General features: G+C 39.4%; 1 protein-coding gene across 3 annotated transcripts in view; it reads left to right on the top strand.

Moving 5' to 3' along the window:
• The window catches only part of LOC121519139 (transcription factor COE1-A-like), a 135,595-nt gene extending 110,701 nt beyond the window's left edge, over positions 1-24,894 (top strand). For 2 of the 3 annotated variants that reach the window (XM_041801952.1, XM_041801951.1), the window contains 7 exons: positions 4,472-4,560; positions 17,650-17,715; positions 17,795-17,957; positions 19,722-19,904; positions 21,116-21,313; positions 22,440-22,508; positions 23,610-24,894. In XM_041801952.1, the coding sequence (XP_041657886.1) occupies positions 4,472-4,560; positions 17,650-17,715; positions 17,795-17,957; positions 19,722-19,904; positions 21,116-21,313; positions 22,440-22,507 (767 nt within the window). In that variant the 3' untranslated portion in view covers position 22,508; positions 23,610-24,894. The remainder of the gene's footprint in view (positions 1-4,471; positions 4,561-17,649; positions 17,716-17,794; positions 17,958-19,721; positions 19,905-21,115; positions 21,314-22,439; positions 22,509-23,609) is intronic. The other variant, XM_041801953.1, reaches the window with a different exon arrangement.
• Positions 24,895-25,309: the final 415 nt, after the last annotated feature.

Genomic DNA, 25,309 nt, shown 5'->3' with positions numbered 1-25,309 from the left:
TGACAGTTGATATCCCTCCGACTGTTAGGCAGCTGTTTCTGTGTTTTATTTTTCTCAGCCATAACTGAATTTAGAGTTTTCCCCTCTTTCTGGATGGGTTAACACTCACTCTCTTCTCCTCTGTGCATCCTCTCACCTCTTCTCTCTCACATGAGCTTTATTCTTGTTTTATCATCTGTCACCCCCTTGTTTTCCCTGTTCTCCCAGGCCAACCTCCTTTTAGAAAAACATGCTGGTATTATTATAAATAAATCATAACTCATGACTTATCCAGATTTTTTTTTTAAAGAAATTGCTCTCAAAGTTTGGGAACGTTTTTTCATGTTGATTTAACATCTGGTACTTTTACTGCCTGTAATTTATGAAGTTATGTTGCTAACAAATTGAGCATTCGGACAGAGCTAACAGAAACCAGAACCTTGGGTGTGAGGTGATAATTGAACAAAAGCACATATAAAGCACATGCACACACAACATGCACATGCACAAAAAGAAACAACCAAACAAAAATGGAAAGACATTCAGCTGCTAGTAATTTATCATCGCTGGATGTGGAAAGTACCAAATATCACTCCAGCTGCACACATGGATGTTACACACTTACAAACACACATACAAGTTAAGTAATGAGGGTGAGGAGGATATTTGTTCATTTCAGAAGATTCAACACGTGCAGACACACATTACACACTCTAAAGCATCGTTGAGACTGACAGAGCTTTCACAGCTCCACTTGATTGACGTGTTGATTGGCTGAAGGCTGAGGGAGATCATAATTGCAACATTAAAGCGAACACTAAGCCCCTTTTAAAAAGCCTTTCATATTATACCTGCAGCCTTAGTTATACACATGCTTCTGACAGCTAAAGTAACTCCAGCCAACTTATAAAGGATCATTCCACCCAAATTACTCCCTCTCTTACTTCTTATGGTATTCATTATGGCTGAGTTTGAATCGTATTTTCAACTCGAAGACTATGTTGCAAGTTAATACAACCCCAATTACAAAAAAGTTGGGACACTGTGTTGAATTTAAATAAAAAAGAGTGCAATGATTGTCAAAAACCCATATTTTATTCAAAATAGAACATAAAATTGATGTTGGGCCAAAACCCTGTATCTCCATTTTTCATGTTTTAATTTCTATTGGTGATCCTTTGCATCTTCCTGTGGGTTTTGAACAATAATAAAACAATAAAGTGTCAAAAAGAGGCTTACTGGGACCATTCTGTGTTGAATTAATGGAAAAATACAGTCTTTTTTTCATTCCCTGGAAAGTGGTGATTTTGGAGATACAAGGTTTTGGCCCAATGCCAGCAATAAACAACATATCAAATGATGAAACTGAGACATTTTGCCATTTCATGAAAAATATTAGCTCACTTTGAATTTGATGGTAGCAAAACATCTCAAAAAAGTAGGGACAGGACCATATTTATCATTGTTTGGCATCTCCTCTTCTTTTCACAACAAAGTATATGTTTTGAAGGTGAGGTGACCATTTGCTAGAGTTTTGGGTGAGGAATCTTGTCCCATTATTGTCTGATGTAGGATTCTTTGCTGGATTTTCTCTTTAATGATGAAGGTCTGAACTGTAGGCAGGCCAGTTCAGATCTAAAATGTCTATACATTTTGGCACTGACAGTGCCTTTGCAGGTGTGTAAGCTGCCTATGCCATGGGCACCAATGCAACCCCATACCATCAGAGACGCAAGCTTTTTAACTGTGCATTATAACAAGCTGGATGGTCCCTCTCGTCTTTAGTCATCTTTGGTTGCCACAAAAAAAAAAAAAAAAAAAAGAATAAAATTTGATTCATCAAGCCACAGAACAGTTTTCCCTTTTTCTAGCCCAGAGAAGTTTGTCTTTACCCATGATTCCATGTTCAATTCTGAGAGACGCTGTCTCTCTAAAATGCTCCTTTAGTACCCCGTCATGTTACTGACCTCTTGTCTCATAATCTAATTAGTTGCAAAATGCTCCCCCGGCTGTTTTTCACTGTTGCCCCTACTTTTTGGAGATGTGCTGCCCACAAATTTAAAGTGACATCATGTTTATCATTGATTGTTAAAATGACTCACTCTCAATATCTGATTCGATGTTGATGTCGGTGGTTCTCAACTGGTGGGTGGGGGCCCAGAAGTGAGTCGTGGAGCTGTTTTCAGTGGGTGGAGGATGGGTGCCGGTAGACATTTGGTCCATATATTTATTTTGCTCTGTCTAGGAGTTACTTCAGGTTGTTTTCTTGAGATTTTGACTTAATTTATCCCGCTGTTTTAATTAGAAATAACTTGAAGAAAGGGGGTTTTCCCATGATAAGGCCATTATTTCTGAAAATCTCCACAAAACCCCTGAAAAACATAGTGAAATGTTTACATTTATGTACTCCTAAAGTTCTTTCCAGTCTCTGTGTTTGGTCATATGTTTTGCTTCTTCTAAGTCTAAAATTTTAATGTTCTACTGTGAATATGATACAGGTTTATTTTTGTCATTATTGAAGTCTGTTTTTATTTACATTTCTAACATTGCCCCAAGTTTTTGGGATTGTGCCTCAAAGAGAAATATACAGTTTAACTCAGTACAGCGCACTAGTCAAGAGCCAGTACACCTGCAACGCACAAATCACAGTTTTATTAGACTTCACAAGTCAAGTGCCTGTAAGACCGTTTAAATGAGTTTTATCATCATTGGTGTTTAATAATAATGTCACGTTAATACACAATCAAATGCAGAAAGAGTAAAAGAGTATGCTACCTGGTCACTGCATGGTTAGTGATCAAACTGAAAAATAAATAGGCTAAGGATGGTTTTCATTAGGGATCCAGGCCACATTCACCTGACTATTCAACATAAACATTTCAGACAACATAGCAAAAACAAGGTTTGGATTGCAAAAACTACCAGTGTATCTTGAAATGAATTCAGTGCAGTATTGATAGAAACTGGAAAACATTTTTCTTATAGATGTAGAGAGAATTTCTTTCTAGAAACAGAGACACTACATCTGGAAAGATGTGAGTCTTTGCAGTGTAGCATTTACAGTAAAGCTTTAGTATTTACCACATTAGAAAATTTGATCACAATTTGGAAAATGAATTATTGTTTCACCCTCAGAACATTAAAAAATAATAGAACCTTCAAGGAAGATTGTCTTTACTGAAACTATGTGGCAGTGACTCAGGATAACCCACTGAGTCTGCCAGATATTTACCCTGTAAAAACCAAACCGACTGTCCTTTTAAAATGCTCACAGTCCTGTGATTATTTACATAATCAAAAAACAAGACATTTTTATTCCTTAAGCAGCATCAATAAATTTCTTTTACTTACTTTCAAAGGTAGGCAATATATATCACACGATGATAATAAACACTTAAAAACTCATTTCTGTTTTATGGCTGTAGAGGATGGCAGAAATTGATATTTTTGTACTTTGGGTTAAATTAATCTATTTCCCTGGAAGATTCTCTCCTGTGAATTTACATCAAGCAACTTCAGAGGATGTTTGAAATGAATTTTCGACAAATCTGTATGCTGAGGCTTCCTTGATATATTTGTCCCAAACTAGTCTGCTTAAATAACTTTAACTATTATGGTTACCATAGTAGGAACGAGGCTTTACTAAAGAAATAAGGGGCTTAGTCCTTTGTTGACAAATTGTGATTCAGTATGAATCATAATGACTTTGAAAGGAGTAGGTACCATAGAAAGACATAACACTGTCCACCTGCCAGGACAACCTGAACATCCTCAGTGGAGAAAATGCTGTGGAAAAGCTCTTCTCTAGATGTCATAAGTTCCAGTAACCATCTTACTGGCAGACTGTGAACTGTCGACCTTTCAGTGATTTATCCCCCCTTCTCTCACCTCCAGGCTTCTGTCAGCTCACAGAGATCCTGCTGAGCAGCTTCGTTATTTTCAAGCCAGTTTAGCTAAAAAAAAAAGTCTACTCTACAGCATGATGATGCTGAGAAGTAAAAGTCATAAAATAAGATGCCGTCCTCTCTTTTCTCTGGCCTAGATCAGCACAGACATCATTAATCTGTGACTGCTGGTTGTCATTTTTGTAGCTATGTTCTTTATAGAAGAAAGAGCCTTAAGCATTAATACATAAACCAGCAACTACCTCTTATTGTGAGAATTAACCTAATGATATTGTCCACAATCAGATCTCTAAGTGCAGAGAAACCTGTTTTCAAAGGTCCATGAAACACATTTTATGTTTCACACAAAGGCTGAGAGTTATGGAGTTACAGGAAAGGAATTTGAAAGGACGTTATGGGCATTTCAGCTAATCCCACAGTGCAGCATTAAGTCATGAATGAAGACCCACTTTTTTAGGAAGCAAAGGTGCATGTATCATGGGATCTTCAAGCCAAATGTATCTGTATGATGTACGAAACCTCCTATTAAGCAGCCATTTCTCTCTTGTGCTTGTTTTCCTCTTCATGCTCCTCCCTTACTCCTGCAGCACTAAATGAGCCGACCATTGACTATGGGTTCCAAAGGCTTCAGAAGGTCATCCCTCGACACCCTGGGGACCCTGAGAGGCTTCCAAAGGTAAGAATACAACTGATTGTACTATCACAATTATTCACAGAGCAGAGCAGGGGAGGTGAAGATGTGGGTAGTACCAATGAAAAATGTGGCAGACCTTTGCTGCCAATGCCAAGCTGCTTATTCTGCCATTGACTCTTGTTTGGTGGATTGGATGATTGAAGTCTGAAGAAACAAGACATATTGGCAATTTAACACTTTATTCATTTAACAAACAGGAGCCTCAATAGTATGTGGAAGAACCATACACAGCCACAACAGCCTGGCACCTCCTTATGCTGGTCACCAGCCTGGTCACACACTGCTGTGGGATGGCATCCCATTCTTCAACCAGCATTTGTCACAAGTCAGCCAACGTGGTTGTGTTGGTCACTCTGGCACGAACAGCACACCCAAGATGATCCTACAAGTGTTTAATGGGGTTAAGGTCAGGACTGCATGCAGGCCGTTCCATCCTCTCCACTCCCAAATTCTGGAGTAATCTCTGATAAACCCGCTCTGTGAGGGAGAGTGCTGTCATCTTGGAGGATAGAGTTCAATCCCAGACTGACAAAAATTGAGATTGCCACTGGCTGTAGAATCTCATGTCGATATCTCTCTGCATTGAGATTGCCTTCAGTGGTCACAAGCTTTGTTTTTCCAGTGAGGGAAATGCCGCCCCGCACCATCACACTCCACCCAAAGATGTTACTCTGTCAGTGCAGCAATCAGCATAGTGTTCTCTGTGTCTTCTCCACACTTTGACCCTACGGTCCACCTGCTGTGGACAGAATCTGGACTCACCGCTGAACATAACGTTCCTCCACATGTTCAGGTTCCAGTGCACATGTTGCTGACACCAGCGCAAACGGGCCTGACGGTGAAGGGCAGTCATGGCAGGGCTCAGTCTCCTTGAGGTGTCTACTTCTTATAACGCACACTTCGGGGCCATCCTTCATTATATGAACTTGGATTTCAGTTTGGAGATGGTACCAGGGCTCACTCCTAAGAATGCCACAATTTGGTTTTGCAGAACCCCAGCTTGAAGTTGCCCTATTGCATAGGCTCTGTCCAGATCAGTCAAACTTGGCATGCCAATTCTTTAAGTAGACACCTACTGACCACTGTAGCAGGGCCCATGCTCACAGGTGCTAAAAATCAGGTTCCAATCAGGCACACAGCTTCACAGCTTTACATTTATGTCCTGTGATGTTCTCTTTCAATATGAATGTCACCTAGGCACGTATGTGTATGCGGTGCTCCTGCTATGCCTGTGCTCTCTCTTGCTTCTGTGATGCTGTAACACAGCATGGATGAACAGATGAGGACACCAGTATTACAGGAGTGAAGAATCAATTTTAATGTTTTTGGACAATAAATGGTGAAACTTCATTACAGAGCAGAAATGCAATGTGAAAAAGGCTACTACATAAGAATCTTGAATTAGTGGGTTCTTTTCTCTCAATGAATACACTTCAAATAAAACAAACTATAGCCTCTAGAGAGAACAAACCAACAACTTCTCTGTTACGTTGAGTCACTGCTATCAAAGAGCACACAGCGATGCACAAACATGAAACCAAAACACTCAGTACAAAATAATTTTGTGTTTATGTTTTGTTTGTTTTATGTGAGATGTTTTTTTTTTTATTCCTGAGTAGAACGTGTTTTCAATTCTCCTGTGGGTTGTGTTTTTACCACTTTGTGAACTCTGTGTGTGAGCTGTTTAACCTCATTTACACAGTGACTGTTTGAATCTCCTCTGGATCAGAGTCACATCTGATTATTTGTTTATCAGCTGGAGATCAAATACACAGTTTAAAGGAATAGCAGATGTAAATAATTAACAACAAACGATGAGCTCGGCTTTGATTCAAACACTGTCATCCAAACACAGGGTGACTTTCCAAATTTCATGTATGTGTATGTGTGTTAATATGTGTGTGTGTTTTAGCCTGACCTGACTGAACTCGCCTCTCAGGGTGGGCGGGGTCATGACCTTTGAAACAGCTGCAGTTGATTGGGTCCCCATCCCTACTGGAGCTGATCCAGGATTGGCTGTCTTTAGCCATCACATCATGAAAGAATAGGCGCTGGCCATGATGTGATCATGTGGCGATGTCGTGATGTCATCATGGGCGTGAGGCTGACTCCTTCACCCTTCACATGTGTTACCAATAGAAACTTTGGGAACATGTTCAAGTCACCACACACTCAAAGTTCACACCTCAGTGTTTGTGGAGGGAATCATGAGGGTTTTACTGCTTTTATATGCTCACACTACTGAACTCTAAACAACACTGTGCTTCTTGTTGTTTTTAAATTCCCTCACTTGGTTGAAGTATAAAAACACACTAACGAGTGTCACCTGAGTGATGGGCACCTAGAAGTAAAGAAGTAAACCAGGATGTTCAGTTTTGATGATAAAGGGTGTATCAGCCTAAAACATGAAGCTCTTTTATTAAGTTTTTAGCCTGTAGTTGTTTTCCACCCTCTGTTAAAGACTGGCTCACTCTGACATAAACACATGTGCACACAGATATGCACATCTGGCTTAATCTGTGAGAAAAATGTCAATTATGACACTTTTTTTTTACACTAGGCATGCAATGCTTTTACGTCTCTCACTGGTTTCCTCTGAAAGCAAAGGAAAGATCAGACTTTACAGCTCATGCTGTCAGATGTATTTATACAAGAGATCACTGAAGCCAGCCAGTGTTTTTGCTCATTCGTGCATTGTGAACTCTCAGTTCCCATGAAGATTGCTGGAAAGTGAGTTAGAGAGAGAGCCAGTCAGATACCTACTGTGCTGTAATGTCTGAGCAGTTTCTCATGACTGATGTTATTGTTTGGTTATTTCTTATATTTAAGGCAGGACATTTTTATGTAGAATTTTAAAACTGGTGAATTTAAAGAAACAATATGTAGAATTATTGCAGCAAGATATCAAAATTAATTTAAAAGTGATCATTTCTTCTTTGAATCAACATCTCACAGTCAAGGCTGCCTATAAGAGGGGATGAAGGGGAGAGCTTTTTGGGCCCAGACATGGAGGGCCCATGGAGGTCAGAAAAATCCTGATTCATTGAAAAGTTAAATGTTAACCTCTTTTCTTAAACATTATTACTTTCGGGGGTAACTTTAACAATGTGGATGCGCACCTTGAATGAAATCATGTAGAAAGTGAGGTCATACTTCAAAGCTTCTGTGATGAGCATTTGTTTTGTTTTGATTATTGCGCCCCCTGTGGTCAAAGAGGTAGCTTTTACCTCTTTGCTGATTTTGCCCTGTATGTGTAAGCAGTCATTGTTTAACTGTTTGGCTGCTGTAGTTTCAGGCATTGAAAACACCTTATAAATATATAAAAAAAATATATATAAATATAAATATATATAAATATCAATTCTGGTTACTATTCACCACTACTGACCACCATATAAACACTTCCCTTTCAAGCTTTTATATCAGGGGATGTATTGTTTTTGTTCCCATGCATAGCCAGTCATGCTTATTATAAGCAACATGAGGTCACACAACATATTTCTAGTATGAGTCACAATAAGATCAACAAAGCTGCTGGAAATGCAACCAAAGAAGCTCGATACATCGATCTCTTTAACACACGACAGGGAGAACAGTCTGAGTCAGATTAGGAGCTCTTCCTTCATGACCAAAGGGAGCAGAAACACTGATTTGTAAGAAAATAATAATAATAGTTGAAAAGACTTTCAATGGTTTTATATTTGAGAGAAAACCATTCAGGAGCCACAGCCTGTAATCCCACGTTGTCATCCTGTACACCTACAGCTCTAATGTCCCTCTCTGTATCTAATGTCAATATAGAGATCATTTATCATAATGCTCTGTCTCAGCTCTATGGAAGCGTGTTTTAATATGCAAATGAGGAAGTAATATTAGAAATAAAAAGAAAATCATTAATCTAAATGATAAGATACACTTTATTGCCAAAATAATTCACTCACCCATCCAAATAATTGAAATCAGGTGTTCCAACCACTTCCATGGCCACAGGTGTATACAATCAAGCCCCTAGGCATGCAGACTGTTTCTAAAAACATTTTTGAAAGAATGGGTCGCTCTCAGGAGCTCAGTGAATTCCAGTGTGGTACTGTGATAGGATGTCACCTGTGCAACAAGTCCAGTCCTGAAATTTCCTCGCTCCTAAATATTCCACAGTCAACTCTCAGTGGTGTTATAACAAAGTGGAAGCGATTGGGAACGACAGCAACTCGGCCATGAAGTGGTAGGCCACATAAAATGATGGAGCATGGTCAGCAGATGCTGAGGCACATACTGTGCAGAGGTCACCAACTTTCTGCAGAGTCAGTTGCTATAGACCTTCAAACTTCATGTGGCCTGAACAGTGCGTAGAGAGCTTCATGAAATGTGTTTCCATGGCTGAGCAGCTGCAGCCAAGCCATACATGACCAAGTGAAATGCAAAGTGTCGGATGCAGTGATGTAAAGCTCGCCGCCACTGGACTCTAGTTCAGTGGAGACGCGTTCTCTGGAGTGACGAATTGTGCTTCTCCATATGGCTATCTGGGTTTGGCGGTTGCCAGGAGAACGGCACTTGTCTGACTGTATTGTGCCAAGTGTTAAGTTTGATGGAGGAGGGATTACTAAGGGATGGCCCCTTACTTCCAGTGAAAAGAATGCTGAATGCTTCAGAGGTTTTGGACAATCCCTTGCTCCCAACATTGTGGGAACAGTTTGGGGATGGCCTATTCCTGTTCCAATATAACTGTGCACCAGTGCACAAAGCAAGGTCCATAAAGACATGGGACACACATTGGTGTGGATGAACTTGACTGGCCTGCACAGAGTCCAGACCTCAATCTGATAGAACACCTTTGGGATGAATTAGAGTGGAGACTGAGAGCCAGGCCTTCTTGTCCAACATCAGTGTATGACCTCATAAACACGCTTCTGGAAGAATGGTCAAATATTCCCATAAACACACTCCTAAACCTTGTGGAAAGCCTTCCAAAAAGAGTTGAAGCTATTATAGCTGCAAAGGGTGGACCGACATCATACTAAACCCCATGGATTAAGAATAAGATGTCACTTAAGTTCATATGCGAGTCAAGGCAAGTGAGTGAATACTTTTGGCAATATAGGGTAGTAAGTAATCGTGACATTTAAAAAATCAATGGTAAAGGATAAAATGTAATTATTTTATATAAAGTCATAAATATGAGACAAAAAGTCCAAATTGTGAAATAGTGAGTCATATTTATGAGATGGGAAGATGTATGTAGAGTATTAGATAGAAAGTTCAAATCATGAGACATTGATTTTGGCTGTTTCTTTCTAATCATTACCTCTTTTGATCTCATAACTATGACTTACTGTCTCTTAATTCCAATTTCTGTTCTCATAATTTTGACCTTTTCGCTCATAATTACTTTCTAATCTCTAATCTTCTTATTCATACTAAGATTTTTTCAATAATCACATCCAACATTTTTCTTTTTAAGTGGTGTAAAACGGCCAGGGCTGCACGGCGGCACAGGGGTTAGCACTGTCGCCTCACAGCAAGAAGGTTCCTTGTTCTCCTCCCGGTTTAGAGCCTTCCTGTGCAAAGCTTGCATGTTCTCTCTGTGAATGTGTGGACTCTGAGTATTCTGGTTAGGTTATGACTCTACTTTGGCTGTAGGTGCAACTGCCTGGTTGTCTGTCTCTATATGTCAGCCCTTTAATTGACTGGCGACCAGTCCAGGGTGTACCCTGCCTCTTGCTCGATGACAGCTGGGACAGGCTCCAGCCCCCGGACCCCCAGTGGGATAAGCGGTGTAGAAGAGGGATGGATGGAATAGTAAATGGCTATTTTTACAGTAGAGTCTTCCATTACTTAAGACTGCTAAGACTCTTATTCATCATGGCGCTCTCTGTTTCAGACAGGTTCATCTCATGTTTGTTTCTGTGTCTTCCTTTTGTGTGAGGCAGAGCGTTATGTGTGTTCAAACCTCAGTCATTAATCATGCTGAAGCCATCTGATCGATTAAACCATGAGACCTTATTACTACTGCCCACCAGTGGTCACTGTGTGTGTGTGTGTGTGGGTGTGTGGGTGTGTGTGTGTGTGTGTGTGTATATATGTGTGGTGGGGGGGTGGAGGAGAGTTAAAAAGAAACCTAGAGCTTGTTGATGTATTAGTCCTGTCTTTGTTTATTCAAATGTTGGATTTAAGGCATTTTTACTTCTGGAGTCTTAATGTGTGAGTTTGTGTGTGTGTTGATATGGGTAGGCGGAGGATGATTGGTGCCACATTACACTTGCCAGCATTTTTTGAGTATTGATCTGCCTTTTTATTGGAGTTATGAGACTCTGATACAAGCCCAGTAATACAGACAGACAGACAGACAGACGGGGCAGTGGAGTGTGTGAGAGGATTACTGGTGGACAGCAGATTCTGTAATTGTTCAGTGAGCATTGAGGAGATTTTGTCACACACACATAAACACACCAGTGTCGAGCTGCCAGTTTGTGTCACTGTGATCTCCATCCATCCATATGTGCACATACATTAAACATACAAGGGTTCACAAATTCACAGCCTGCAAAAATACTGACAGTTTTCCTAAATGTAATTTTTGTTGAACCTTGAGTTAAATGAAACGGTCTGAGGCCTTCATGGAGATGACTTCTTCTCTGTGTTTTAGCAGAAAACTCCAGATGTTTGTTAGAAACACAACCGAGTGCAAAAAGCTATACAGTTACAAGCAGTAAGAATGAAATATTTATTCATTTTTCAAGAACGTTAGCGTTTTGTAAAAGTAGAAACCTAAGGATTAAATAGCATTAAAGAAATGAAAAGATGATCATCAAGAACCAGATTCCACTGTTTAATACTCTTATCTGCTTCTAAGCATCTGTGTGAGCGGTCGGTCCGTAACTCAGAGAGTGAAGAGCAAAGAAAGAAATCATTCACCTCTCCTTGTTCTCCCGCTTCACTGGTGGGGCTTCTGTCCAAATTTACCATCAAACTGAATCAAAAAGATTGGAAAATTCAGCAAAAGAACATGCAAGTTTGCCAAGTTGTTTTCCTCTAGTGTTAGATGAGCATTAGGAATAACAGGTGGAGCACTAGGTGGCGCTACTCATGAAACAAAATGAAAAACACTGTAGAGGGAATAAAAGTTCCACTTCACTTTTTTTTTTAATTTGACAATTTTTCCTTCTCCAAGTTTAAAAACTTTTATTTTGGGAAGGACTTAAAGTTTTTGTTTGTATTTTCAGTGTTTCCAGTCCAGTTATTTTTGAATTGCAAGAGCGCAAAACCCATACCCACAAATGCATAAAAGGGGGAAAAAAACAGCTGTTTTTTATTTTGTTTTTATTATTGAATCATGCTTGTGATACTAGACCTTTTAAATCATAACACCTACAGTACATGTAGGCCTGCAGGCCCCTGACAAACCCAGTGGATGGACCCTCCCCAGCTGTGATTTATTTAAGACGTCAACACCATCAGTGTTGGAACAGTAGCGCTGGTGTTAGCATCCTGGCTGACAATTAGCTCAATTTTGAGCTGAAGCATTTCAAGCTGTTGCCTAATCCACACCTATATGCTGCTTCTTTAACCACTTTTAATGTTTTAACTGAACCCTCATTCACATAAACTTCACAGAACGTCACATTGGCGCAAACCCGGTCCCCAAGCCTGAATGAGTTTGACACCCCTGCTTTAGAGCAATAAGGAGACTGCATCTTCCTCCAAATGAATGATAACACAAACACTGTAGTCACAATTTTGTCACTTTTTCCATAGATAACTGCATATATTTAAATCTGTATTTCATAGCTGGCACTACTTCAAATATTTCTGCATAAACCTTAAAAAATGATTGTTTTAAATAAGTAGAAAAATTCATGTAACTGTTGAGGTTTAATTCATTCAAACTCATGACGATCACAATGGTACATTAGTGGACTGGTGTAAGTTAATAAGTTATATTTTATCTATAGGGCACAATATTATTATTGGCATGATTTTTGTATTGATATCGGCAGATAATAGATCCAGAAAACCAATATAACACGTCCTTTAACTTGACTTAAAATGTTCTGTTAATTTCAACATCCTTCAAAGATTAGATCCAGATTTCTCTGTCCTTCATTGTTGGGGTTTAAATCCAGAATTTCACCAGTGTTTGTCATCTGTGTTTGACTGGTGACTCACCCATCTGACATGTTGGTGCGGCTCATTTTGATGATGTCATACATCCCACTTAGGTCATGTCATCAGTATCACCACCATGAGTAATCCTAGTGATGCACGAACACACAGACAGGAAACCATGAAACTCTTCCCTCTCTCTCTGTCTCCAGTCAGTGTCGCTCATATTATACCAGATTCACATTTCAACGTTCCCATCAACCACACATCCTGATAACTCTATCTCACATTGTATTAGTAAGGAGAGGATGAGTGTGTATGTGTATGTCAATTCTAGTGTGTGTTTAAGATTGTACCCCACATCCCTGATGTAAAGTATGACATCATCTCAGTGCAAGGAGTGACCCTGCATGTACGGCATCCTTAATGGGACATTAGAGGCGGATCAAACAGCTAATGTATCAGCATTAGGGAGGAATAAGTCATGTGTGTGTCGTGGCACATGCACACTTCACACACACATCTGACCTCTCAAATCCTCGCCTCAGCATTTCCACATCCTAATGTATACAACCTGCAGGTGTGAGTAATGTATGGTTATCACATTAAGGGTGCTCATAACTCAGACAGTAAAAGCAAGAAGACACCTCCTGTTACTGCTCCTCTCTGCTGCAGAGCTGTCTGTTCTGGCAGTCGTCTCCTGCCTCTCTGTCCGTCTATCTGTCAGCAGATTCACCCAAAAAGGCAAGAATAGATTACACTCATTCAGGAAGTCTTGAAGTAGAGTTAGACAAACCCTGTCAAACACTTCTGTCGTGATATTTTTACATGAATTGACAGTGGGGCACATGGCAGCTGTATATTCCATAAATACAACAGATAAATTAATTTAGGAAAATCACATCAATCAATCAAGGTAAGAGATGAAAGGATCAGAGTTTGGCCTTCTAGTAGTGAAAGAAACAGGCAGCAATCTTCTGTCAATCTGCTGTCACAATTTATTAATATTCTACTGTAAAAAATGCAGATGATGGAAAGAAACATGAAAGAGAAGGTCAACCTTATCACAACTGTTCAAGCACTGATTTGCATGTCACTGGACCAAATTTGACAAAACTATCCAAACTTATCGTCCCTCACTATCAGAGGAAACTTCACATTCTGATCTATTGGAAAGTAAAGGCAAATGAAGGCCTTAGAATAAACATTAAACACAACCAAAGCTATTTAAAAATATGTTTTACATTACAGACTGCCTTATGCACAACCATCTTGGAGTTTAGCAAATGCCATGACCTTTTTTGACGGAGGTCTCGCTGCTTCCATCCGACAGGGAGAATCTGCTGTAGTGACAGATGTGTGAAAGATATATTTAGGAAGATTTCAGGGCAACCTGTATCAACTTTTTCTAGACATTTTCAGGGGTGAACTTGTGAAAAGGCCTGAAAAACTTCCTGAAACAGCTGCAGATGAAGTAAGATAGGAACATCAACTTCTGTGTAAATGGAGTAAGTTGTGTGTGTGCTTAAATCTCACTCTGTTGATTATTTATGGTGCATGCCTGAGCTAGCCAGCCTGCTAACTCAAATCATACAGTCATCTTATGTACACGTTTCTCAAAGCAACATCAGCAAATCTTTTTTTAAACATTGTTCTATCACAGTTTTATTTCACTTAAGTTCAGTTTACAAAACTTTTGTTAACAGTAAATGAGCGAGTTTTCTTAAAGGGTTTTATTGCTAATAGAACTACAGGTAACCATATCAATCAATCATTTATTCAATCAATCTTTATTTGTACAGTGCTAGTTCATAACCCATGTTATTTCAAGACAGAAAGAGTAGGTCTAAACCTACTCTTTCTGATATTATTTAGAAAAACATAAAATTAAGCCTATGCAAGCACAGTTATAAAATACATTTAGCAAAGTTACAGTTTTAAGGAAAGACTTCCTGTAACAGACAAAACCTTGAGAAACCTCAGGCAAATCCAGACTCATGTTGAACTTTCAGCTGCTGTGTTGGGATTTTAAGGGCATAAATGGAGACTTGGAAAGAGCATGTCTAACTTTGATTGAGACACTTTTGTCTCATTGTGTGCAACCTATACAAACAAAGAACAATTTGCAGGATTTGCTGCACACAGGAAGATATATTGATTCCCAGTTTAAACACCAGACCAGTGCTGTATCAGACCAGTGGTTCTGAACTGATGGTTTAAAAGTGAGCCACAAAGATCTTTTAAGGTTTTCTGACATCCTCCTGTGTTGATGGGTCATTTCAGTCTTTCTTTTTTTTAACTTTTTACCTATAGTTTTTAGATAGAACAAAATTGCAGGTACAGTGAAGTAAAAAAGAAAAATGAAAGACAAAAATAAATTACAAAAAAAACCCAACACAAATAATCAAGAGGTCTTGGATTGGTCCAAACTTAAGGGCAAGAAAATTACCTCATACAAATGAGATGCTGTAAAAAAACTTGTCTTTACCATGCACACATATCTATGGATGAATACACATACACCCATATGCATACTCATACTGACAACCATGCACATGTGACAGTTATCAAAACACCAGCAGACATAAATCAGCCAAATAATTGTTCCATTTTTCCCACTGTTTCTCTCCAAGATCTTTTTGGGGCCGTCTGGAATAAGTCAGATGTTCCTAAAGATGCAACTGTTTAACAATGCTAACAAAGAGACCAGCTGTGGGGCAATTTTTCTGTAACCAGCACTTCATAATGGCTTTTTTTTTGCTAGCCGCCAGCAAGACTTTTAGAAGATAGGTATCATTACTATTGAGACCATCAGGGAAATGTCCAAGATGGAGGGATTTAAATTTTGTACTGATAGTGAAACCCAAGATTTTTGAAATGACTGTTGCCACCTTCTCCCAGACAGGCTGAATGAGGGGACAAATCTAAAACATAGAAGCGTGGTCAACTTCAGTCTCTCTACAATCCCCACCAGCAGGGAAGCTGGTTGCTTGTTTGCTTGGATTTTTGTTTAGGAGTGAGGAAATAACATATCAAGTTCTTCTGACAGTCTTTCTGTAAAGATTTAAATGTATTAATCTCCTTTTTCCTGGATAGAAAAGCTAGTTTTCTCAAGATAATAAGAAAATTCCTTACTTTTAGTGCTGTATCAGAAAAATGAAGTAAAATAAGATGTCTGCATGCATGACATTCTGTAATGATGTATTTTTTAAACATGTTTGTTTTGTTCTATCTCTATCCCTATGCCTTTTCTATTTAGGGAACTGCAACATTTTTTTCCATTTAATAGATCAGAGTGGTTGAACTTTTTCTTTTTTTTTTTTTTTAATTTGGGGTTATGATTTCTCCTAAGAAGTGATGTTGAGTCCTGATACCAAACCAGTTAAGAACCCCTGACTTCTCATTTCAATGCAGGTGATCTCATTTGCCATCAGAATGTCATAGCTGAAATATTACAGACTGTCTAAATAACGTCCATACAAACTTGAAGGTGCTAGAAGCATTATTAATTTGCACTGAGCAGGAGGTAATCTTCTTATTTACCGACACGACCTGAAAGAGATTAATAAGGCGATGCAAGTCTGTGTGTCTAAATATGAAAAGAAGTTAATGTGCAAAGTATTTAGAGTGCACTAATGGCAGAGGATGTGAGTGATGCAGCAGCCTGCAGACCTGATAATGATGATGTTACCAGAGGATCATCTTTCCTTCCCGTTTATCAGCCAAAGCTTTACTGGAACCGCTCGAACTCAGGATCAGGTTTCAGTGAGTGTGGGTGTCGGTGTGTATGTGTGCCTCTCAGCTCTCCAGTCTAATAATGAGAGGTTAACAGAGAGCCAGCCTGGCCATAATAATGTGCAAAAGATTGAATTTAGCACCATGGACAGGCTCACTAAAACTGCCGCCTGGCTCTGTGACCTCTCAAATCCCCCACACACACACTTTTACACATACACACACTGATAGAGGCGATATGCTCCTGCTCAGGCACACTCATGAACTGTAAGTGTGCATGTGCGAGCGAGCGAGTGTGTCACACACAGCAGGTTAATACTGTGAAGCAGAGAGTAATTTTCTCTCTGTCGCCGGGTGGCCTCACGCTGTGGAAACGACAACACATTAACTGTTAAACAAGACACCTTAGACCCCAGGGTGGGCGCTAAGAGAGGAAGGGAGGAGAAACAATAAAGAGACTGAGAAAAGAGAGAATTGTCGAGGGTTCAGTGAGTGGGGAAAATACAGGAAGAGAATTCCCTTTGCGGGGGGAGAGTGGGAAGAATGAACGACAGGAAGGAAAGGTGAAAATGAAACTAGGAAGAGGATGAGGAGGAGGACGTTAAACATTAGATTCAGCAGTGATCGATAACACTAGGGATTCAAATATGAATAAAAATGAAGGCGCTCTGAGGTGAATGGAGGTGTTTATGTTTATAAGCTGTGTTATGGCTATGAAATATATTGAAAAAAATGGTTGGACAAATCCAAGACTTTGCCCTTTGTGGTTTCATCTGTTTGTACTGTCACTAGACTCACACTGATTTCAGCAGCCATAGTGCAGAAGAGCCTACTGAGCACTTATGAATTACTTTAAAGTACATTTTAAATACCTGTCACTTGAAGATGTCGTTTAAAGAGAAAAGTAGATGCATAAAAGCACTTGACTTGACAGCAGATAATCTGCCTTTTAAAGGAACGAAGAGCAATTTGTTTATCATGAAAAGACGGTGAAAAAGATGCTGGTTGATGTTGTGTGAGGAGGAGGGGAGAGTCGTTTTTCAAATAACTTTTATGTGTGTGAATGTGCATCAGACTTTAATCTACAAAAATGCATCTACAAGCTTGTTGGTGAGGTTTGATGTAATTCAGACTTGATTACCTTGAAGATGATTTTTAAAGGCTGCATTACATGTGTTTTTTAAATTACTGAGCCAAGTACTACGATGTTTTTCTCTCTCTCTCTCTTTCTGCCAGGAGGTTATTTTGAAAAGGGCAGCTGACCTGGTGGAAGCCCTCTATGGTTTGCCCCACAATAACCAGGTATGAAACTCACACAAACACGTAAACATCCATGAGGAATAGAAGTTGTAACTTATAACTCTTTTTGTGCGTCCTGTAGGAGATAATCCTGAAGCGTGCAGCGGACATCGCAGAAGCTCTTTACAGTGTTCCACGTGGACACACTCAGCTCTCAGGCTCTACCCACAGCAGCATGATGGGAGTCAACTCCTTCACCGGACAGCTGTCTGTCAATGTGTCTGAACCAGCACAGGCCAACCAGGGTGAGACTTTGGAGTCTCTTTCACATTGTTTAATAAAAAAAGAAAATAAATATAAACTCAGCAGGCATAGTGTCTTTAACTCTCCAGTGTCTTTTTTTAACCTTTCTTGCATGAATAGTATATAAAGCTCGTTGCTGTAACCCAGTGCCGTTCAATATATTTTGGCTTGTTTATCAAAAAGATACAAAAATGTCTTTAATGTCAAAGTGAAAACAGATTTTACCCAAGTAATGTCAATTAAATAGAAATATGTTTTGTAAAATAAGCTACTGCATAAATATTCACCCCCTTCAAGTCATTATTGAGTAGATGCAGCCTTGGCTGCAATCACACACAGAGTCTGTGTGGATAAGTTTCTGTCAGACTTGCACATCTGGACACTGCAATTTTACTCCAATCTTCCTGGCAAAACTGTTCAAGCTCTGTCAGGTTGCATGGGGTCGGGTGTGAACAGCCCTTTTCAAGTCCAGCCACGAATTCTCTACTGAATTGAAGTCTGGGCTTTGACTCGACCACTCCAGATCATTCCCCTTATTGGCTTTAAACCTTTTTAGTGTAACTTTCATTGTATGCTTTGGGTCATTGTCTTGCTGAAAAATAAATCTTCTTCCAAGCCGTAGCTCTAAGTAAGAGACTGAATAAAATTGCTCTCCAGGATTTTTTTTTTTTTTTTACATATTTTTGTTTGATTTACATTGTTCCATGGAAATCTGTTTTCACTTTGATATTAAAGTGTTTTTGCAGTTTTGTTTTTTTTCATAAAATCAATAAAAGGGTCAAATATTGAATGGAATACTTTTTGTAGGCAGTGTAAATGCAGAAAATCCAGATCACAAGAGTTCTTGTTACAAAAATTGATACGGATTGTTTTTTTTAGATAGATAGATAGATAGATAGATAGATAGATAGATAGATAGATAGATAGATAGATAGATAGAAAGATAGATAGATAGATAGATGATAGATAGATAGATAGATAGATAGATAGATAGATAGATAGATAGATAGATAGATAGACAGACAGATAGATAGATAGATAGATAGATAGATAGATAGATAGATAGATAGATAGACAGACAGACAGACAGACTTTATTCGGGAAATTTGTCTTAGATAGCGGTGCCACTGGCTAAGGGCACGATATACATAAAAAACACCAGACAACATAAACAGTTACATTTGCAAAAGGTCGGCGACAAGCATGGTCAGTAGTTATTACACGAGAAGATTAAAGTGCAGTGTTCATTGCAATAATCAGTGAGAATAAATAAAAACAAGTTAAAAATTATCGAATAATGACGAGAATTAAAACATGGATAAAAGAATGATTAAAACATGGATAAAAGAGGAATAGTAATATCAGATAAGAGACTGGTGGCCATAGATAAGCTAAAAAATATACAAAAGTATATAACAATTTCAGGAAAGAGTTACTTGGACTGTTTGTTAAGAAGAGATATAGATGTTGGGAGAAAAGAGAGCTTGTAGCGGTTTGTTTTGTGTTTGCTTGCTCTGTATCGTCTCCCAGAAGGCAGAAGTTCATATTCTAGAAAAAGAATATGAGAAGGATCATTCAGAATTTTATGTGCCTGGTTGAGGACAACACTATCGAAGACAGACTGGAGGGAAGGGTTTATGAAAATAAAGACTGAATTTAAACTGAATTTGATTCTGAAACTTCATGCTATAATGTTCAGATCACTTTGACTGACAGTGTGTTTGCCGCCTTCCCCTCTTTCCTTCTCTCCATTGCGCTTTCTGCAGGTTTTGTGCGCAGTAGCAGTAGTGTGTCCCCTCATGGTTATGTTCCCAGCTCCACACCTCAGCAGACCAGCTACACCTCAGTCACCAGCACCATGAACGGCTACGCCAACAACACCGGCATGACCAACCTGGGAGGCTCGCCCACTTTCCTCAATGGCTCTGCAGCCAACTCGCCTTATGCCAGTGAGTGAAGAGCCTTAGCTGCAGGAAAGCTACTTCATAAATGCAGTTAAAACGCTACAGATTTAATCACAGTTGTTCAACACTGCATACATGCATAAGAGTCCTACATATGTAGTAAATACTGTACATACACATGTCTATGGGTGCTAAATGAAGGGCTCAGATCTGCAGTGTGGAGATTCCCCCATGGGTCTTTCTGTCTCTGTGTTCAAAAACAGTCACCAATTCAAAGCTCCAGTTTGTCCTCCCTACATCCTCCTCCCTCCTTCCCTTTCCACAGCCTTTCATCTGACAGCCACACCTCTTTCCTCTCTGCCGGTTAATTGCCTCCCTCTTCCATTTAGCAGAAAGCAAGGGGGAGAGAGGGAGGAAGGGGAGAAAAGAGGGATTCAGAAAGATTTTTTTTCAGCTGATCACTGGAGATGATGGCTTAAATTAATATGGTTAACAGTTTGCTGTAAATTCAAAGCCTATTCATAAATGCTACTATGTGGCCAAAGGTGATTGAAAACAGAAACATTACATCAAAAGATGATCATAAGCATCTCATGCCTCTATTATTTGAACCACTGAACTGCCTGTCTCTTTATGCAGATGATGTGATTCAGTTGGCATCAACAGCCACCTCCCAAACAATTAGATTTTAAAACCTCATTAGAGATTTATACTCATTAATCCACTAGGGCTTTATGGCTTGTGTCCACTTACACTTAGTTTGTTTGTTTGTTTGTTTGTTTGTTTGTTTGTTTGTTTGTTGTTGGGGGCTGGGGTGGGGGCTTGCGCCAGCAGTGGCCATATTTTATACCAAACCAATGTTTTGTGTTTTCAGTGCTCTATAGCCAAACCGTAGAACTAAAAAACTGGTTCCTTTGAAATTCATCGTTCATCCAGAGCTGCTGTTAAGTTAAAGCCCCTCCAGTACAACATCAAGATTGTCCCCGTTTGCTGCACTATGAGATGTGGGCCAAATCATGAAACTGTCTCAGATGAATGTACACAGTTACATGGACTACCACGTCTCCAGACATTTGCTCATATATTCTGAAAAGACCAAACTCCACTCACGTTGTGTCATGTATGAAAAGCTGTTTCTCTTCTAAACCTTTAAAAAAATGTAAAAAAAAAATATACTTTGTCACTTGGAATTTTTAGCTTTTCTAATCCACCCCACCCTCTCCCTCCCTGTCTCTCTTTATATCCCATCCATCCAGTTGTCCCATCCAGTCCAACAATGGCCTCCTCCACCTCCCTCCCCTCCAACTGCTCCTCCTCCTCTGGCGTCTTCTCCTTCTCTCCAGCCAACATGGTGTCTGCAGCCGTTAAGCAGAAGTCAGCCTTTGCTCCAGTGGTCAGGCCCTCCTCCTCCCCTCCGCCATCCTGTACCAGCGCCAATGGAAACGGGCTCCAAGGTAATTTACCTCGACAACAGTCAGAGGATGAGCTCTAGTGTGTTTTATTGATTTTGATTCTTAGATTGTTCCATCACTTTATTCCAGGCTAAAAATATCCAATGCTTTTTTAAGGTGTCATTTAAGTCAGTGTGGACATTTACTATCACTCTTTAATTCTTTGTTAATCCCTACAAATCTCCTTGCAGCACCATTAAGTTGACAGTGTGTTTTTAGGAAAAAATTCTCTACAGCCCTCAATAGATGGTCATTAGATCTTCCTACATTCAGTCACCTTACTCTCAGGTTAACTGTATCCACTTTAGTGATCTCCTACTTTTAATCTAGTGTCATTGTTTAGGTAAAAGAAAAGGCTTCTATCATGTCCTATACTTTCTTTTTTTGTCCAGAACTCAAACACAAAAAACACATTTCTACTCAGTCATTTACCCCACAAGGTTTATTTAGTTGACAGTGTAATAAAAAGAAATTTTGTGATGAAATGAGATTTTTTCATATGTTGAAGGAGCTCAGCTAGCCTCTTAGCTCAGTACAAGACTCCTCTGATGTCTTTTCTCCCTTCATCTGGCTAAACAACGGCAGACGCTTAAAGGTCAGCAGGACTGAATAAATTGTGATAGTGATCACGCCAGGTAAATCAGTAAATTGATTAAACTATGGAAAAATACTTTTTTGTAAAGTGTAGGGATCATTCTCAATATACGTAGAAATGTTCCGATGAAAATTGTAGCGTAGAAGTCCATTTAGATCTGTAAAGTTCCAACTTTCCTCCATTCCCTTTCAGTCCTAATGGCTGCACCACTTCCTGATCCCCAACGGACACTCATGCGTCATCAAAGTCATGTGACTGCAAAGAACCTATAGGAGTTATATATAACAAGAATGATCCATTCTTTGACTCAAGTAATGAAGTTGTACTTTCCACCACCTTTTTCAATACTGAGCTGATTTCAGCCTTTAAGGCTTTTTTGTGGTGAGGTTTGCCTTCATACAGCTTGATCTGTTAGATTAACAGTTTCATGCATTCTTTCTGTCCTTTATCTCTTTATTCATAACTTTTAACCCTCCCTCCTTTGATTACCCTCACCCTTACCCTTCTTTTGTCATTTCTGCCTCTCTCGACCAGATCAAACATTTGTGGACTCTAGCAAGTACTCAACAGCCAGCTCTCTACAAGGCCTGGCCTTCACCTGAAGTATGTTCCTCTGTCTCTCCCTTTAAACCTGCTGACTATGAGCATGTGAGATAAATAGTGTGCTGACTAATATCAGTGAAGAAATAATGAAATGTTTCAGGTTATTTAACACTCCTCTGTTTCTCATGTCATGCTTTCTTTTTTCTTTTACTTTCCTCGTCTTCCTTCTTTTTTATCCTCACCTCTTCACCATCTTCCACTAGAACTTTTCATCCACTTCTCATCCCACAGCAAAGATCGATCCATTCTGTTGCCTAGTAACCCTTCTCTGTTTTCCTATTGGCTGGGAAAAAATGGCAGGAAGTTAGATATTTATAAAGACCAGGAAAAAAAAGGCATTTGGCACTGAGAATTTATTTCTCAACATCACTGGGATTGTGTGTGTGAACAGAGAGCATATGCGGGGGTGTGGGAACTCAAAGCTTCATCTCAAAGCACAGCTGAAATAAACACACCCCACTTTTAGCTATACACACACTTTCCTCTGTCACACTCACGCAGTGATCACACACTGGCAGCTTACTGGGGAGCGATCAGCAGTGACAGCTGTTCGACACTCTTGACAGTTTATACTGGCAGTATACCTGTCCTACAGTGTCTCTGAGTGTGTGTTTGAGGCACAGAATGAGACAAAGAAATGCAGGTTTGTGTTAAAGAGTAGATTTTGTAGAGATTTGTCATGCTGGTGTTCGAAAAAGTGTCATTTTCTCTTCAGTTTTCTTGATTAATTTATCTTTTCAGCATGTTTTGTCCATGTGTGCATTTGTGTCACTGGGCTGTTCCTGCGCCTCACATGTTGACACCCATCCCTTGGGTTTCATACAAAACGCCATGATGCAATCTGCCACACGAACATACAGTAAAATATCCCAACTGTTCCCAAGAATTCAGCGTTAGTGTATGTGCGTTTTTTTCTGCTCAAACATGCTGATTTATTGATCTATTGATGTCTGAAATGTCGCTGCAGTCACACAGCTGCACAGATGGGAAAACATATTGATGTGTTTATGAAGAGTCTTTTATAACCACGAACATATTTGGCTTTGTTTTGTAAAAATTCTCACCCGTCTTTCTCTCTCGCTCTGTTTTTCTTTCCAACAGCAATCCCAGGGATGATCGTCCCACCCATGTAAAGGTGTGAGTGTGCGCATGCGTGCGTGTGTGTGTTTGACATGAATCAAGCACACTCACCGATCCTGCCGGAGGATTTCGGTGCCAGTCAGACTCCGGTCGGGGACGGAGGATGTAACCGTCCCGATCATGAAGGAACAAACCCAACTCAGGCCCTTTCTAACACGAGAACAACTGCAAGACTTTAAAAATGACAAAAAACAGACTATTTGCAAGTAAATAAGTTGTTAAGAATTTGTACACCTTGATGCTTTTATAGGAGAACTGCCACGCCTACTTTTGACTCTCCACGGACACGTGAAGTGTATTTATTTTGGAGAGAATCTGCTCTTGAGTGATTGTTAATTTTTTTTTTTTCTTTTGGTGCAACAGTAAACGTGTGAGAACCATCTTCTATCTGTATATCACATGAAGGGTTTTTATTTATGAAGTTTGGTTATAAATGAAGGAATAATGTGAAGAATAAGAAGAAAAAAATGATGAGGAAGCTATGAGACCCATGCAAGGTTAAAGCAAGCCGACACAGACAAGCCAAGCCAGACACTTCCTTTATCCACACCATCATCACTCTTTTAGCACAAACCTTCATCTTCCTCTGCATCTTATCGATCATCTAAAAGATTCAGACGCCTGCGAATGATGCTGCAGTTTGAGCCATTCAGGAAATCCAAGCGTTGATTCTCAGATTTCTTAAAATACATCTGCTTTATGTTTCAGCGTGCCACATTTTCACAACAGATCACTGTAGTTTGAGCCAACAGCTCCGTCTAAGATTGAAGGAAGGAATAAGACACACTGCAGTGCTATTTCAGAGTTGATAAATCAAGTTTAGATGTAAAAAAAAAGGCCAAGATTTGATGCAGCTTGATAATTAGAGATAAAAATGTGAGTACTTGGTGCCAGCAGCAGCTTAGCTGTTGAGGCTTTGAACCAACAACTCTACTCCACAGTCTGTTAGCCATGTTAGGTCTTTTGGTCATTAGATTTTAGGTCAGAAATTCAAATTTTAAAAATGATGTAAAGACTAGTTTCTCTAATTTCTTTGATAATATAATAATAGGAGTCTCTTTTCTATATTCTTACAACAAATGTTGCCATCAATAGTGGGGGTGTGCCATATGGTCTATAGCAGGGCTATTCAATTACAAATTCAATTTGGGCAAATTGTAAAATCAAGAAATGTAGCTGGGTCAGACATGTTCAGCACCCAGTAAGCAGCTGGTAATGTCAAATTTCAAACCAATGCAGATCAATTTGATGAAAAATACGCACTTTTTATTCATAGTCTTCCTTTTAAATTTGGCAACATGACAAAAGCACATCAAAAAGTGCAGAAAAACACAACAACAGAACTGTATTTGAACATAACCTGAGGTAGTAGAAATGTTTTCTTCACTTGAATAAAAATAACATACTGAAAATAATAATTTTGGTCACATCTTACCCAGGTGTGTCTTAAAGTGCATAAAAACTAAATTTGCCCAGTTGTAGCTACAGTTGAAAAGGACATGTTTTATAATCGGTATTTTGGGGCTACTTCTGTCAGCATCGCTAGCAACACTTCAAAACAACGCAGTGCATTGCTGATAGACTGTTGCTAGGCTATGTGGAGTGTTGCATTCATGGTCTGAAATACTGTACGAATTTATGAAAACTTACGAAACAGGTTG

Source organism: Cheilinus undulatus, linkage group 12 (genome assembly GCF_018320785.1).
Source record: "Cheilinus undulatus linkage group 12, ASM1832078v1, whole genome shotgun sequence".
Taxonomy (NCBI): Eukaryota; Metazoa; Chordata; class Actinopteri; order Labriformes; family Labridae; genus Cheilinus; species Cheilinus undulatus.
The sequence above is the reverse complement of the archived record's forward strand: the minus strand, read 5'-3'. Positions and strand labels throughout refer to the sequence as shown.